The following is a 17,605-nucleotide window of genomic DNA, read 5'->3' as shown; positions in this document are numbered from 1 at the left end:
TTACTCAAATATCTAACCGAATCAACTGGGAACAAAACTTTTCAAATTAACTGTATTTAAGGGCTTAAATAATCACACTATTAGTAGGTCTTATGCAGGACATTGTGCACATCTTATCATCTTGTAGGCAAATTAACTCCAGAATAATAGTAACAACAAACCTCTTCTGTTAGTGTGCACATAAATCTGAAATCTACAGTCCTGAATTATGGGGATTTTGCAGTTATATTCGACAAAAATGTTACTGGTAAGGAGTTGTAAAAGCCAAGTAAAAGTACTGTTTGGGTTAAATTAAAATACTCTATGATCCCCTCAAAAAATGTGATTTGGTTCCACTGCATTTATCAGATTGACATGTTGGAATACTAGCTCTGCCCAGCTAAAAAGCAAGACGTAGTTTCTATGTCAAATGTGTTCTAGATTTGAGGGAGAGGGAACTTGGAAACCTGATGACAGTTAAGAAAAAAGCTTCAGATGTAGTTGTAGATGTTTTCTCCTTTTTACTTTCTGAATGCATATTTACCCATTTTATTTGAGGCTTGTCAAGCAGACTTTCTAAAGTTTGAAAGGGTAGATAATTCAAATGGAATAACTCCTTTGGAAAATCACTATCACATGCATACTCAGTGTCCATCTTTGCTGTATCAGCCTCTGTTCCAAAACAGTCTAGAGTTGGCCCAGAGGCAGAAGCTGAGATACAACCAGCCAATAGACTGGGGACCCCTCCTTCATGTGAGATATCATGAAGTAGGCAGCCTAAGTCTTCTTACCTTGAATTCAGGACACCTCAATTTAACCTATGCTCCATTACACTGGACATGAAGTCAAGAAATGTGTGCTTTAAATTCATTTATTTTCTTATCCCAGTTCTTTAAAGAATCATCCCACTTTACACACAAGTGAATTTAGGCAAAAGTTCTACTCCCAGCTTCACATCTCTCTGCCCCCCTATCTTCATTCCTAACTCCAGTCCAAACACATGGTTCCCTGCTCAATGAATACATGTTGCCCTTCGCCACCTCCATGCCTTGGCTCACAGTAATCCCTACACTTTCAACCCCTTCTTTTCTGCTGAAGCCTCAACAATCTCCATCCTCTCACATCTCATTACATTGCCTCCTACCACCCACCCCCAACCCCATGTGTATACACACAGGCACCTAAGCCTGTTAAAATCATTCTTGTTCTCTAAACAGGCAAGGTTTGACTCTACTGTAACCACCTTCATTAATCTTGCCCAACCTTGCTTCATAAATCCGGTCAAAATTAATCTGTCCTGTCTCTGGGTAAGTAATGATCAGTTATATCACTTACGAGCAAATCTGGCCTCCATCCCTAAAATGTACAGCCCTGAAGAACAAGGTTTTGCTCATCAGTAAATCTCCTCTTTTTCAGAGCACAGTGTTGTGAGTGCAGAAAGGGTTTTGGTTGCTTAACTAAAAAAGACTGGAGTATAACCATACTAGAAATTACCACTGAACCCAAATGAGGATTTCCTATTTCTCACCAAACTTCAATACTCTACTCTGCTCAGATGATGAAAAGGCTACTTGACTAGCCATTTATAAACATTAATTTTTTTTAGTATCTTGAACTGAAGACAAGGAAAATGTGAAGCACTTGCCTGATACCATGTATGTTTTTGATTGCATAGCTTATTTCTCTTCGTAATTCTTTCTCATTGAACTCCATCTGCAGATGTAAAATGAACCACAGTTATGACACTTAATTCTTTTGAATAATAATATTGTTGAATATTAAAGAATGAGAATAACGTGACTCTATCATTAATAAATGGATACTCATGTCTTTCCTAACCTAAACCCAGATGGTCAAAACATCAGTTTACATAAAGTCAAGGCAACACAGAACATTAGGGATTTCTGGAAGTTTTACTGCAATGGATTTTAACTCTATTATAGATAAGGAGTGCTATGCATAAAGGATGCCTTCTGGACACAAAGCTGGCCATTCATGTGAGATATATAATTCTTCATTCTTTTGCTGAATGTAGTAAAGGTATTTCCAGACAAACACACAAATAACAGTGTCACCCAATGTACAATAGCAGTGCAGCTATGCTGAGATTAACAATGGTTATCTCAGAGTTCCCGTCATGGCACAGCAGAAATGAATCCGATTAGGAACCCTGAGGTTGAGGGTTTGATCCCTGGCCTCGTCCAGTGGGTTAAGGATCCGGTGTTGCTGTCAGCTGTGGTGTAGGTCACAGACATGGTTCAGATCTGGCGTTGCTGTGGCTGTGGCGTAGGCTGGCAGCTGTAGCTCCGATTGGACCCCTGGCCTGGGAACCTCCATATGCCGTGGGTGCGGCCCTAAAAGGACAAAAAAAAAAACAATGGTTATCTTTTCTCCCTGGACATTTTAACCATCTGAATGCAAAGCCTCTTTATAAGAGGAAATTAATAATATTTTGCCAATCCAATACAGGATAGATTACTGTATAAAAGTTTCCCAGAAGTCCTAGGTAACTTAAATTTATTTGGAAGTAGGATCAAAGTGCCACTGAGCTTAGAACTAGAAGGGATATCAAGAGAAAATTTGGTTCAGTCGCTGACTTCTGAGATTTGGCCTCTCCAGCCTCTGCATGTCCATTGTCCCCCTCACACTTTAGGAATCACTTTAGTTCCCTATCCACATCCTGTGCCTCCACCTCTCAGCCTTTACTATTCCTCCATTTCTGTCTGGAACAATCTTCCCCCCAACCCCAACCCACCTTTCCTGCTTAACCAGCTGTTCATCCTTCTTAACTGAGCTCAGGAGCCAGGCTCTCTTACACTGTTGGGCTGGGATTCATGTTCACGGGCTGTGTTTCCATAGCACCCTGTACTGAAGTTTATCACTTTATATATCAGCACATTTTAATGAAACTGTCTATTTACCCATCAGCCTCCTACACCAAGACATAAGCACCCACCTCCGTATGTGAGGCAAGTAACATGGTCCCTAAAACTATGCAGCTGCCTATTGGGCCTTTCAAACTTAACATACCCAAAACAGAACCCTTGATTCATAACTTAACACTGAGCTTTTCCTCAGTTCCCCTCCTCTTCTGGGCACTAACTCTCAGTTTGCAAGACAAAATCTTGGGAGTCATCTTGACTCGTCTCTTTCTTGCATCTCCCATATCAAACCAACTCCTACTGCCATTACCATCAAAATCACAAATGCACCTCTCCTCTCAAGCCTCTCTTCTGAGGCATTTTTACTATAAAGCTAAAGAAGTTTATAAGTTTTAGGGCTTCTTCCTTGCATAAGTTCCTTCCAAGACCTGTGCCTGTGTGTTCATAATTTTGTATTCTTCTTCTTCTTCAAGGGAGCCCCCCAAATTATACAGGTTTCAGGCCCCACAGAAAGGGATCCACCTCGGCTCTGCCCCTGCTGTTTAACTCACCTTACTTGTCTTCCTGAATCCACCCTTGTCCCTTTACAATCCAATCCACATAGTGTTCTTTTTAAATCACCAACCAAATCAGGTCACACCTTTGCTTAAAACTCTCCTCTGACTTCCCATTGTTAAATGTAAACACCTCACAGCAACCTAGAAAGCCCTGCCTAAACTGGGCACATTCTTCCTCTGAATTCGTTTTCTCTACCTTCTCCTTCACCAGCTCTGCACCAGCCTCAAGGGTTCCTCACCTGCTCTATGGGTGCTTGCCTTAGGGCCTTGTCTTTGACTTCTGGCCTTGGACAACCTTCTTCCTCCAGATCCTTACGGCTGACCTCTTCATGTCATTCTGGTCATGCTTTAAAGATCCCGCAGTCAGAGAGACCTTGCCCGAACATTCCACCCAAAGTGGCTATCCATCTCCCATTTCTCTCACACTATGCTACATAATAATATACTTGATATATTCCTACTTTGCCTATTTGTTAATTTTCTGCCTTCTCCCACCAGACGGTGTCTCTGTCTTGATCCCCAGCACCTAGCTCACTGGTACACAGTAGGTGCTCAAGAAATATTTTGAAATTAATTAGACAATAAATAAACATCATAGGAACCAATTAGCAGTTGTTGAATTATTTCAAATGTCATTCAATTCCATTAAATAAAATCAGTAAGAAAATATTGCTCTCTAAATTTCATTAGTTAAGTGTGGAGGCTTTCATTTAAAGAATCACCTTAGTCCCATACCACTCACATAACATTTTATGAACAGTTACATAGAAATGAAATGAGACAAAGGGAAAAAGAACAATATATGGTACTAACCTTTACTATCTCAAAAGGAAAGCGTTCATGGAAAATACGATTGATTTTAGCACCCCCTGAGAGCTCCAGTGTATCTACTTGATCCCCTGACCCTTCAATTCTCTTCTCAAAGTCCACAGCAAATTGCTGAACCATCCTATAATTGTGAAAGAGAAATAAATTTAAGTTAAGGTTACAAGGCTTCATGTTTTTCATTTTAATTTGCTACGGTTATCCCTCAAAATTCTTTTCCTGGGGTTCTTAGTGGCACCTACTGGCAGAATTAACATTGCACTCTATTCAGCATGCAAAATGTAACAATATGAAGTACACGTTATTAAGATTTATTTTAGACATTTAATTTAAAAGATATATATTTGAAACATCTGTGTCATTAAATGCATTCTGTCCATTTAGTTGCAAACATGAAATGGTATTTAAAAACACCTAAATTAAGAATGAAAGTTAAGCAATACAACTTGATGTATAATAGTCAAATGAGCCATGACTCTTGTGGCATCACAATCACTTAGTCTCCCACTGTCTCACTTCATGAGCTATTCTCTTTCTGGGCCCCAGCATCAGAGACCTCACTGTGCTAAACAATGCAAATTTGTGGCCTCCACCCATGCACCTTTACAACTAGCACCAGCCTTGTTTTTCAATGACTCCTCAGAGTTTAGTAAAATTAAATCTCCTGACCCCATCACCTAAGACTCTCCATGGTCTGGCCCTGTTTGCCCTGTTTCTTACCACTCATCCCCACTCAGCTTCCAAGCTGTATCACAGTTCCCCACATGCACCAAGTCTCTACACTTTTACACTTGTTTTCCTTTCTGCTCTGCCTTGTGCTTCTTTGTCTGGCTAACTTTCATCTGTCCGTCAAGACTCAGCTCGAGCATTAGTTTTCCCAGGAAACATCCCATGACCCATGGTCCTACCCACCTTCACCACTCTTTGCCACCCGGATGAAGGGCTCCCTCCTCAGCTTCCTCAGTATACTTTCAACAAAGCACTTAGCAGAGTATATCACCATTGTTCATTTATCAGTCCCTCTTCTAAGGGCAAGGACCATGCATTTTATTTACTTCCCCTGTCTCAGCATAGAAGAGGTATTCAATAAGATCAATGAAGAAATAAATTACCTCAGGGTGGTTGATACAAAAAACATATATTATAGGGGAAAACTGACTACTTGTATTTGTGATTACTAGCTTTAGAAACTCTAATTTTGACATACTGGCACTACTTTCAAATTCAAAACCTAATAACACAATTCAAACCATCTAAAGTTTGCATCTTTTATGCTCTTTCATCAAAATCATGGATGAATTAAAAGTAACTGCAACTAGGGACTCCCTGTCGTGGCGCAGTGGAAATGAATCTGACTAGGAACCATGAGGTTGTAGGTTCGATCCCTGGCCTTGCTCAGTGGTTAAGGATCTGGCGTTGCCATGAGCTGTGGTGTAGGTCACAGACATGGCTCGGATCTGGCGTTGCTGTAGCTCTGGAGTAAGCCAGCAGCTACAGCTCCAATTAGATCCCTAGCCTGGGAACCTCCATATGCAGTAGGTGCAGCCCTTTTTAAAAAAAAAGAAAAAAAAAGAAAAAAAGGTAACTGCAAATATTTAGGTCGGAAAAGCTAGACCATAATTGGATATAGCTATATTCATGTATATGCTAATGTTAATCTAATTTGAAACACCTGGAAAGGTAAGGAACACTGGGAAACTTTTGAAAATTTACCTCTAGTCACTGCTTTCTGCATATCCTATATCCCAGCCACCTGGTCGACTAGAACAAGCTGCTCAGAGGTTCACACTATTCTCTTAACCTCCTTTTGCCACCTAACAAACTCCTCCCATATTTCAGGATCTCTCTGAATTCGTACTCTTACTCCCATGTAACTGCTCTTCATCTGGGATTCCTTAATATTTTATAATTACCAGAAATGTAGCATTTATCAGATTTTAACAAAGTTACTTATATGTCTGTTTCTCTTGCTATACTATGACGTCTTCTTGAAGGCAAAAATCTTATCCCTTGCTGAAGCCCCAGTGGATAGCACAGGGCCAGACATCAAGTGTAATGCACAGAGATAAGAGCAGGCAAGGAGTTCCCGTCGTGGCGCAGTGGTTAACGAATCCGACTAGGAACCATGAGGTTGTGGGTTCGGTCCCTGCCCTTGCTCAGTGGGTTAACGATCCGGCGTTGCCGTGAGCTGTGGTGTAGGTTGCAGACGCGGCTCGGATCCCCCGTTGCTGTGGCTCTGGCGTAGGCCGGAGAATACAGCTCCGATTAGACCCCTAGCCTGGGAACCTCCATATGCCACGGGAGCAGCCCAAGAAATAGCAAAAAGACAAAAAAAAAAAAAAAAAAAAAAAAAAAAAAAGAGCAGGCAATATGGAAGGTAGAAAGGGAGGGAGAGAAGGAGGAGGAAGAAAGAAAGGAAAGGAGCTGAATCAGTTCCCTACAAGGGAAGAATCTGGCTGCAGAAAATTGTAATATGAGTCCAATAGAATTACAGAGGCAAGGCCCAGTCTTTGCAAAGAGAACAGTTTCTTTTGATGATGACCTAGGGCCTAAACAGAAATAATTTTCCTTTCTCTGTAACTTGAAGAGGTTTTAATAGGAGCTTAACCAAAGCCAAGAGTAAAAGAAAAAGATAAACTAGGACATACTCAAAACCAAGAAAAATTCTTTTCTACATATGACAATTTTTTAATGGAGGAAGATACAATGATGCATTTAATATGTCACTTAAGTAATCGGAACATTTAGAAACCTCTGCACAAAGAAAAGGAATTATGTTGTGCATTTTAAAGGCCAGAATAAGGGTATTTTGATTACAAGATTGCAGAAGGAGTAAGGGGTCACAAGAAGTGGTAAGCATCATCCTTAGAGATGGACGTCAGGTGTCCTGGAAAGTAAGCTGGTCAGTGGGGGTCTTCTGCTGGAGAGAGACTTGAGGCAAGTTGCAGCACAAGGATAAAAGGACAGATGGAACTGAAAGGGGCTGAAAGGAGGAATGAGGGTAAAAGACATAAGGGCCTGGCAATTCTCCAACAACTCTGTGTCCTAACCTAAGAACCCTCAGGGATAAATCTAATAACCCGAGGATAAGAAGGGAAGATCATAAAGAAGTAAAAAGATACTTGGCAGTTTTCACATTTGTGCTTTTAAAGGGCTACATTAAAAAGCATTACCAAAAAGTAAAAAGAAATTTAAATGTCCCCTTATTGTCTGTATTTTTTAAGTTAAATCCTTGGTTCTCATTGCACTGAAAAATACACATAGATAGATGACATGAAATAATTGAACAATAAAAAATAAGTAAAAGTGAGACCAGATGATATTTTCAGCAGAAACTTAGCCCACTTGTAAAGACTAAGCATAAAAAAAAAAAAAAAAAAAACTGCTGAGTTTTCACTGTTGGTATTGTTTATTTACTGGCCCCAAAAATAAAAACACAATAAATCTGGGTGTAGGAAAGGTCAATTGATTAAATTTATAATAACAGAATTAAGATCAGCAATTATTCTTCACGAAAACAATGATTCAAGGCCCAATATAAAGCATACACAAAGCTTCATACACTTTACTTGCTGCTTCTATGAAACCTAGAAAACAGCATGACAAATGGACTAAGGAAAAAGCAAACTGAAGAAATCAATTTAAAATGCTCAAGATGGGAAGAGAAAAGTGACTCACTGAAGCAATGCTTTGGTCTTCCTGGTGGGGTCTTCTGGCTTGAAGTTTTTGTAGGCTTCTACTTCGTGTTCTATGGACAGCAACTGTCCCTGCAGTTTGTTCCTGAAGTTGGGCAGGGTGTCTCTGATGTGGTTGGTAAGTTGCTAAATAAAACAAAATGAAATCATACACACATATCACAGACCGCAGGTTAACTCAGAGGACAGAAACAGCCTTCACTGTTTTCCTGATCATTCAAAATTTTGGGGGCCATATGCACATACGAGACCAATTGTGTAAGTAGGCAGTGAGAAGTAGCTCCAACCATCTCCTCCACTGCCCTATGATGTTCAAAATTCCTTCAGCTAAAGTCACCTGCTTGGGTTATATCTTTATGTCTGGGATACCCTGTTAAAAGGTAGCTCATGTCACCAACTAGGCTACCTAATAACACCTTAGCATGGATTGATTTATCAGATCAGCTACCTTGTCAAAAGGAACCTTTAGTTAGAGTGTGGTGTGAATGAAAGAAGTGGCAAGTTACGGGTGCTGCCGGAGTTCTCTCACCACTGGTGAAGCTCAGAGTTACCTGTCAGCTCTTAACTTCCTCTCTGTTCTGTAACTCAGGCAGGTGTTTCCTCTCCCTTCCACCATTAGGCCCCAGTCCAACTGTGGTTGGTACTGACTTACACCTTCCTCAGGTACCACACAAAAAGCTTTACTGCTGATTGTCTCCTAACTAACCATCACCTTGGCATTTCCACCGAGATCATCCACTGGCACCTCAAGCTCAATCTGATGAAAAATTCTCTAAGTGATTTTCTAACAATACACGATTAGCTAAGAACAAAGGGAGGACTATAAACCCAGACTGGTTAGCTCTCTGCCTGATGTTCTGTGTATTATTACAAAGCAATTAAAGAACAGTCTAAATTAAAAGGAGGGGGAAAAAAAGATCATCTGCTTGAACTGCTTAAGGAATAAATTCAGAATCAAGAGAAGAAGAGAATGCAAACTTTGGAAAAAATGCAGGAAAAAGAAAAAAAGTCAGGGTAATAGTAAACAGACTCAGACTGACTGAAGAACGATTTTAAATCATTTTTATGTTTATCTGAGGTTACCTGGATATATCTATTCAAGAAATCTAATTTTTTGTCAGTAGTTCATACCTATATTTTATCCTTGCCATTTTATCACATTTTTCCCTGGCATATGCTGCTATTACAGCTCTGAAGCAGAAAACAAAAGAAAGGAGACAATGGTATTCCCAGTGGCAATGCCACAGACACAGACCCCCAAATCTCAGAGTAACAGTAACCACAAGAAACCAGCAGCCAGCTGACTGCCATGTGAGTGGTAAATAATCAAAACGCTTGGTTTCCGTTTGTTTCTCATATATCTCAATAGCTGAATCATACCACAGACCACCCTTGGCTTTCTACAACACTTCTTTCCTCGGCTTTCAGAAGTCTGGCTCCTCTCATTTTTCTCCTAACTTTTCTGAACTTACCTTCTCTATCTCCTTTGCCAAACTGTCCTCCTCCACAATATCTGTAAATATTGATATTCCTCGAATCTGGGTCCTACACCTCTTCTTTGCTCACTGCCTGTTCTCTACTAAGGCAATTTTATTCCATCCATGGTTTCAATAAATATCAAACACCCATGGCTGCAAACATGTTATCCAAAGACCAGATTTCTTCTGCTTTGCTGTTGGATGTATGTGTTAGATCACCTCCCTGACTTCTCCTCTTGGAAGTGTCAACAACATCTCAACCTCAGCATATCTGAAATCAAGCACATAATATTCCCTTCAGGGTTTTCCATCTTGGTGACTTCATAACAATGTGGGAACTTAGGAGTTATCCTTGACATTACCTCTCCATCACCTACCAGAGCTAATCTTACAGCAAGTTCTCAATTTTCCTAAACATTCCTCAAATCTTTTTTTTTTTTTTTTTCATCTCTACTGGCCTTAAGACCAAGCTTCCATCAATTCTCATTGTGACTCCTAAGTAGTCTTCTCAAGTCTACTCTTGATCTTAGTATCTGCTAACACCATAATCTTTAACCCGTAGATATGCCTAGATTCTTATCTTCTTAGATTCCTTGAATAACTGACTCCCCATTGCTCTTAGGATAAGAGCCTGCAAATGCTGCAGGACACGGCCGCTGCCTGCATCTCCAACTTCATATGTTATAACACATTCCCCCACTCTCTGCCCTCCAGCCATAATAACATTCCTTTCAATTAGTCAAAAATGCCATGATCTTTTCCAGTTTTTGTCATAATAACAATCCCTCAGGGTCAGAGGTGTCGGTACACATTAAACTAGCAATGAAATTATTCTAACTTCAAAAACAGTATGAAGATCCTTGAAGCAATAAAGAGAAAATGATTATCCAGGAAATGAAAGATCTTCAGTTTAACATTTATTCAATTTTCAGTCAATCAGAATCAATTATATCATATTTTAGGGGTCACCTGTAGTAACCAAATAGTCAATCATATCTTTTCTACTTTTCCAGTATTCATAACTGAATTTGTTTCTAACTTTATCTTTCTAATCATATTAGTGATTTTTCACTTTTTTAAAGTTTATTCATATTTTTTTATGCCAACATAGGCATGAAAACAGTAATCTAAGAAGAGTTTACCAGTACCGAATATATTGAGAGAATATCATGGTTCTTGCATGTTCCGTCTCTAAAACATGTTTGATTCCTTAAAGCAGCTACATATTATAAGTAAACATATGCTAAAATGTACACATATTTCTGCACTTCTGTTTTGAACACTGTTCTTTCAATAATATTAAGGTGGATTCTGATTACTTATAATAGTAACTGTGTGGATCTAAGTATTCATAGTCATATTTTTAGTTTATATCATTTAAGCTAAATGTCTTATTTCAGAAAAAGAGAATATAAAAATAAGAAATATTAACTCCAACATTTTATTTGGAGCTTGTGTATCTTATTATTGTTCTTGTTGCTTAAAAAATGTTTTTACCTGATTAAGGACCTTCTGCAGGTGTGGGGTCCCCATCCGATCAGCAATATGCCTATAAGCCGGGTGTGAGAGAAAAAATTTCCTTTCTGCCAACATGGCAGCCTTTATGTCCTTCTTCCCATCTATGTCCTTCTGGCTTCTGTTTACCACCCCAATGTAACCTAAAACAAAACACACACGAATGGAGTTTGGGACATCATTTCTAGGGAAATTGGTTTCTTATTCTGGGGAAATTTTAAAGTCTAAATAAGAAAATCAAAATTAATTTAGGGCCTGGGAAATGGATCCCTTTACAAAACTCAATTTGAAACATCAGTGTTTAACAAAGGCCATCTGACATGGCTAATGTAGATTTTTTCAGCATTAACAAAATATTGTCCTTTACCCTTAAAAGGTGTGTGCATTTAAACAGAGTAAATCTCTAAGCAGTTTTGTCATATAGCAGGAAAAGTAAATAAGTCAGACTTAAAACAGAACACTATACATTCATGCAGTCTATGATGAATATTTATACCCTCCCGTCAAACCCCTTCCTTTTCCTGTTCTTTTACTCCTATTATTTTAAGGAATAGTTCTCCCTTTGGGTAATTTTTAATATGTCATCTGGGAACACTGTGCCATTCTGTGGTAGAAATGCATAACTAATGTTAAATGGTTAACTAAATGCATGGTTAAACTGTATAGCTAATCATAAATCCATTCCTCACAACTGTGGAGGCATTAAAACCCAGCCTCCCATTGCTTTCCCAGTTGTTTCTCTGCCACATCATCAAAGGAAGTCCCATATAGGACACAGTACATTACCCCTGCGGAGCGGCAGCAGCTTGTTCTCTAGAACATCCCGAGCATCTGTTCCTTCATCCATAAGATCCAGTTTAGTGATGACGCCAATGGTTCTTAGACCTACATCACAAACAAATCCAACATTACATAATTTGCATAAGACTAACAAATTTCAGAGATACATATCTCAATGCTACTGCAAAGAACTCATATTTCTGGTCCTTTTCCTGTCCCTCTCCATCTTACTTTGTCTTCCAATTCACTGCTACTCCAGTCTGGTGAATTTTAACAGGATGAAGCAAAGAGTTGCAAAATCACCCATCCATAAGATAACTTTTGATTTAAGACAGAAAATACAAATAGTTATGGATAGAACTAGAGATTATCACACTAAGTGAAGTAAGTCAGAAAGAGAAAGACAAATACTATATGATGTTACTTACATGTAGAATCTAAAATACAACACAAATGAACTTATCCATGTAGCAGAAACAGACTCACAGGCATAGAAAACAGACTTATGGTTGCCAAGGGGGAGGGAAGAAGGAAGAGGGATGGAGTAAGAGTTTGTAGTTAGCAGATGCAAAAATTTATATAGAGAGTGGATAACAACAATATAGCACAGGGAACTATATTCAATATCCTGTGATAAACCATAATGGAAAAGAATATTTTTTAAAATGCGTATATGTATGTACATGCATATGTATGTGTGTGCATAGATGGATGAATCACTTTGCTGTACAGCAGAAATTAATAGAACACTGTAAATCAACTATACTTCAGTTGAAAAAAATAACTGCACCACCAAAATACTTTTAAATGTATGAGTTTATTTTTGTATCACACACATGTGGAAATTACACATTTAAATTTTCCTCCCAAGGATTGCACACAATATGGATGATGTTTTAATTTTTATATATTCCATTATTTAAAACAAATAAATCCCAAAATAGACCACATATGGACCATTGATGAGGCTGTGTCATAAACCAAAGCTTATTATTGACCCAATTTTGAGCACTTGAGGTAAAAAAATAAATAAATTAAAAAATTAGGTATAGGATACTGGCATTACCAAAAATCAAATCACAAGTCTCACAGCATTCACTCACTGTTCCTTAGAAAAGGAAATACGACTTAATAGAAAGAAGACTGAACTAGGAATTCTGAACCTTGGATTCTAGTTTCAAGGCAAGTCACTTAACTCTATGGGTCTCAGTTTTCCTCATCTGTAAAATAAAATGGTTGGAAATCACAATCTCCAAGGTAATAAAATAACATAAAAACCTAAACGTTTTATGTAGCTTTCAGGTATATTGTATTTGTTCTTTGCTTCCATCATTAGAAAAAAAAAAAAAATGAACCGTTTTTACCTTCATCTTTTTAAGTGCCTTTCTTTGAATTTCCAATTAAACATGGTTAATTCAAAACAAGCCTTTATCTTTTACCTGAGACCACCTGAATAATAATGGCTAATATTTATTACACCAGCTATGGTTTTATTTCATTTTTTTCTTTTTATAGCTGCACCTTGCAGGACATGGAAGTTCCCAGGCTAGGGGTTGATGAGAGCTGCAGCTGCCACCCTATGCCACAGCTACAGCAACACCAAATCCAAGCCACATCTGTGACCTACACTGCAGACTGTGGCAACCCGGGATTCTTAACCCACTGAGTGAGTCCAGAACCCTCACGGACACTATGTTGGGTTCTTAACCTGCTGAGCCACAAGAGAACTCCACCAGCTGTGGTTTTTAAATGCTTTACATGTCTTAAGTAATTTAACCCTAAAAAGTATTCCAACTACTAATTTTTTAAGATGAGGAAACTAAGGCAGAGAGAGATTAAATAACTTTCCCAGTGTCATACAAGAAGTGGATCTGTGCAGTCTAGTTCCAGAGTCCTTGCTTTTAACCAATATACTGCTTTCCAGAGTAAAAATAATTTTTTACAATTTAAAAAGCTTAAACCAAGGAGACTGAAGAAAATGGGAGAGGAATGTAGAAAATTTTTGAAGCTGGAAACCCAGCAGGATGACTGTTAACTCACTTAACAGATCAGAGGAAAACTATACCCAAAAAAGCTAACAATAGGGGAAGCCCAAAAGCTGAATAATTTACATCACAGCATCTCAAAAAGATTCAAGACCTAGGGGACCTTTTTCTTACATAGATCATCATAGAATATTTGGTAGAGTTCCCCATGCTATGTATCTATAGAGCAGAACCTTGTCAGCACAGTCATTCCATACACCACAATCACATCTGAAAAGGAATGGATGTGTGTATGTGTATAATTGAATCACTGCTATATAGCAGAAATTATCACAACACTGTAAATTAAATATACTTCAATAAAACTTTGAAAAAATGAGGAAAAAAAAAAAAAAAACCTAGGAGACCAATAGCTCTGAAAACACTGGAGAGTGGTGGTGGCAGTTGAATCTGAAAATAGAAGCACTGGGCGGAAATTCCGTCAAATTTCCATGGAAAACATAGCAAGGAGCTGCCCTGGTCCATTCTGGCAGGACAGTACAAGTTTACTCTCTGGAAATATTGAACCAGAAAAACTCTGAACTCATGGGTACCTGGCCCGGTTAGGGGGTATCAGGTATTAAAAGAGAGTGGTTAAGTAAAACTCCACATAGTAAATAATGGCAGGACCCCCTTCCCAGTCCAGTTTCCTAATTTGACTTCAAAAAAGAGATGGCTGTCAGACTTTAACCACTGCAAGCAAGAGATTGGACCAATGATGTGAGGAAGTTAACCATTACAAGAGAAAAACACAGATATTGATATTCAGATGAACAATTAAAACAGCCCAATAAATCATCCTGCTGTGAAGTCTATCATTCGATAATTCAAGCATACTCACAAAGAACTTCCAACCACCTGATAATATTTCACCTTTAAATATGAAGAGAGAGCCAAGGAAACTCTCTAATGAGACCAAAACAAACAAACATTATAAAACAGAACTTGAAGAAGACAAAGATAATACAAAATATGAAGAAAACTCTATTATTTTTATTAATATTCTCAGAGAGAAAGAAGAGGTCTTCTCATTTATGAAACAAAAATAGAATGTCATAAAAGGAAATCTGCCAACAAAAAGAACTCTCAGTAATTAAGAACATGAGTGCAAAAACAAAAATGTTGGAGTGCAAAGTTAGGAGCCCTTCCAGAAAACAAAAGAAAAAGTGTAAATAATAGGAAAGGAAAAAATTTTTTTAACCTAGAGAAATGATCCAGAAGACCCGATATCTGAATAATCGGTATTCCAATAAGAGAGAAAACACTAAGCAGAAAGATTTGGGGGGTGTTTGGGGACATACTAGTCAATTAAATGTCCTATAAGTGAAAGGTTAATTTAGGGACTGAATGAATCCATCAAGTGCCCGACACAACATGAAACACACTCACACATACAAACAATACAACATGTCACATCAGTATAAGAGTCATAACACTGGGAACAGATATAATATCCTAAAAAACTCCCAAAGAAGTTAAAAAAGAAAGTTATTCTCTTCTTTCTTTCTTTCTTTTTTTTTTTTTTTTAAGGGCCACACCTGCAGCAAATGGAAGTACCCAGGCTAGGGTTCGAATCGGAGTTATAGCTGCCGGCCTACACCACAGCCACAGCAATGCAGATCCTTAACGCACTAAGTGAGGCTAGGGATCCAGCCTGTATACTAGATGGATTCATTTCCACTGCGCCATAATGGGAACTCCAAAAAAGAAAGCTATTCTTTTAAAAAGTTTGCCAATCATTATAGCATCAGTCTTTCTAGCAGCAAACTGTAAACTAAAAACCAGCAGAGCAATGTTTTCAAAATTCCAAGAGAAAGATTAGCCTACAATTCCAAACTAGCAAAAACAGGACAATAGAAAAGGATATTTTCATACATGCAAAAATCTCAAAATATTTACTTCCCTTTCTCCTTTTTACTTATTTATTGAAACTTCTAAAGGATGTGTCACACCAAACCTGGGAATAAACTAACAAAGAGTAGGTATGAAATCCAGGAAGCAAGAAATCCAATATAGCCAGAAAAATATGGGAATTTTCAGGATATTGTTGATCCCAGAATAAGGCCAGGAGAGCAATCAAAATCTATCAGAATAAGAGAATAAAGATTATTGAAGAGACATATTCCCTCGTCAAGAAAAAAAAAGAAAGAAAATGAAAGAATATTCTGAAGCCCAATGTTTCTGAAAGTATTAAGAGATTCAAACTTCTGTAGGAGAGATTGGAAACACATAGATAGATATATAGAATACTATGCAAAAAAAAAAACTATCGACTTCAAAAACAAGCAGTATCATGCAAGAAAGGAAATTTAATCATAATTTAACACATCTGTACTCCGTTGTGAATATTTTCAGAATCATAATATTCATTTGCCAAAATATATTAGTAGAATTGGGGAGGTATGGGCATGGGAGAGGAATATAAGACAGCCAAATCCTTAAATATGGAGAGAAATATCAAAAGAAAGTTAAAAAGGTAAAGAGTGGTAGTCTTTAGAAATCAGTAATCCAGAGCTGGAAGAAGTGAGCAAGGGACAGAAAGTTCTTACTAAAAGTCATGAAAAATTTAAACAGCCTTAAATTCATGTTACTAAGTGAAAGACAACAATGTAAAAACGCTATATGGTGTATGATTCCAACTATACGACCTGCTGGGAAAGCAAAACTGTGGAGACAATAAAAAAAAAAATCAGTGGTTGCTGGAGTTAGGGGAGGCAGGGATGAAAAGGTGGAGCACAGATATTTTTCATGGCAGTGAAAACTACTCTGTGTGATATTACAGTGATGGATACACGTCATTATACATTTGTCCAAACTCAGAGTGTATACCACCAAAAGTGAACCCTAACATCAACTATGAGCGCTAAGTGATGATAATGTGTCAACCGTAGGAAGCGCACTAGTCTGGTGGGAAATATTGGTAACTGGAAAGTTTATGCATGTGTGGGGACAAGACATACATGGGAACTCTGCACCTTCTGCTCAGTCTTCCTGTGAACCTGTAAAATTGCTCTAAAAAATAAAATCTATTAATTAAAGAAAATTAAATAACATAATGCATGGAAAGTTCTTGGTACATAAAAAGCCACTCAATAAATGAAGGTTGTGATCTTACCAATTTTGTTTCCCACCACTTCCTCCCAACTCTATTCCAAGCCTAAACTCTTGTCACACTCAACGAGTTGCAATTCTCCATGTGTTTATGCATTCTTGCCTCTTCACCTTCATAACGCTATCCCCCTCAGCTCCAATTATTCTTCTCTTTTCAGTCATCTCCTACTCATCCTTTGAAATACCTTAAAGACCTTTCCTGCATGTCCTTAATCAGGCTCCCACAAGTCTAAGTTTGAAACCTTTTCTCTACACCTTGAAAGCTCTCTGTGTACAGTGAAATCACATTTCTTATATGACACTAGGAATCTGCTTATTTGCCTGTCTTACCCACTAAGTCACAATCTCTTCAGGAATTAGGACAACATCTAATCTACATTTTTCAAGCAATTAATATAGGTAACCAAACACAGCGTGGGAACTCAATAAATGTTTATTTATCAAAGAATAATGAGTTTAAAAAGCATACTTATTTTTCTTAGGTTTAGACAGGAATTGAAATAACAAATTCCAAAAAAAGAAATATGATGCCATTCTACCATGTTACCTAGGTTTGTTGTCAACACAGTGATTTTCCTATAAGAACATTGCTGTTTCTTCCATTTATATACGCAACTAAATTATAAGTAGTGTGTTATTTCATCTAATTAAGAAATGGGACAAAACCAAGCCACGAACCACATTAGCAGTTGCCAGAAAAGTAATCTGGAACGCTGTGTACACTGAAACAACAGCAATGAAAAACAAAATCAATGAAAA

At 38.0% G+C, this 17,605-nt stretch overlaps 1 protein-coding gene across 29 annotated transcripts in view; it reads right to left on the bottom strand.

The window, feature by feature from the left end:
• Window positions 1-17,605, bottom strand: part of DNM3 (dynamin 3) — a 542,852-nt gene that overhangs the window by 369,312 nt on the left and 155,935 nt on the right. For all 29 annotated transcript variants that reach the window (XR_014816234.1, XR_014816231.1, XR_014816226.1 and 26 more), the window contains exons 5-9: window positions 11,718-11,816; window positions 10,914-11,074; window positions 7,922-8,064; window positions 4,232-4,367; window positions 1,625-1,692 (exon numbers count right to left, since the gene is read on the bottom strand). Coding sequence is in view for 18 of the 29 variants with exons in the window: in XM_021063644.2 (XP_020919303.1) it covers window positions 1,625-1,692; window positions 4,232-4,367; window positions 7,922-8,064; window positions 10,914-11,074; window positions 11,718-11,816 (607 nt within the window). In the remaining 11 variants the exon portion in view is untranslated. The remainder of the gene's footprint in view (window positions 1-1,624; window positions 1,693-4,231; window positions 4,368-7,921; window positions 8,065-10,913; window positions 11,075-11,717; window positions 11,817-17,605) is intronic.

The sequence above is a fragment of the Sus scrofa genome, chromosome 9 (genome assembly GCF_054392235.1).
Source record: "Sus scrofa isolate SSC_HxYL_T2T_F1_AM1 chromosome 9, Sscrofa_HxYL_maternal_Yorkshire_Landrace_v2.0, whole genome shotgun sequence".
Lineage (NCBI taxonomy): Eukaryota > Metazoa > Chordata > Mammalia > Artiodactyla > Suidae > Sus > Sus scrofa.
The sequence above is the reverse complement of the archived record's forward strand: the minus strand, read 5'-3'. Positions and strand labels throughout refer to the sequence as shown.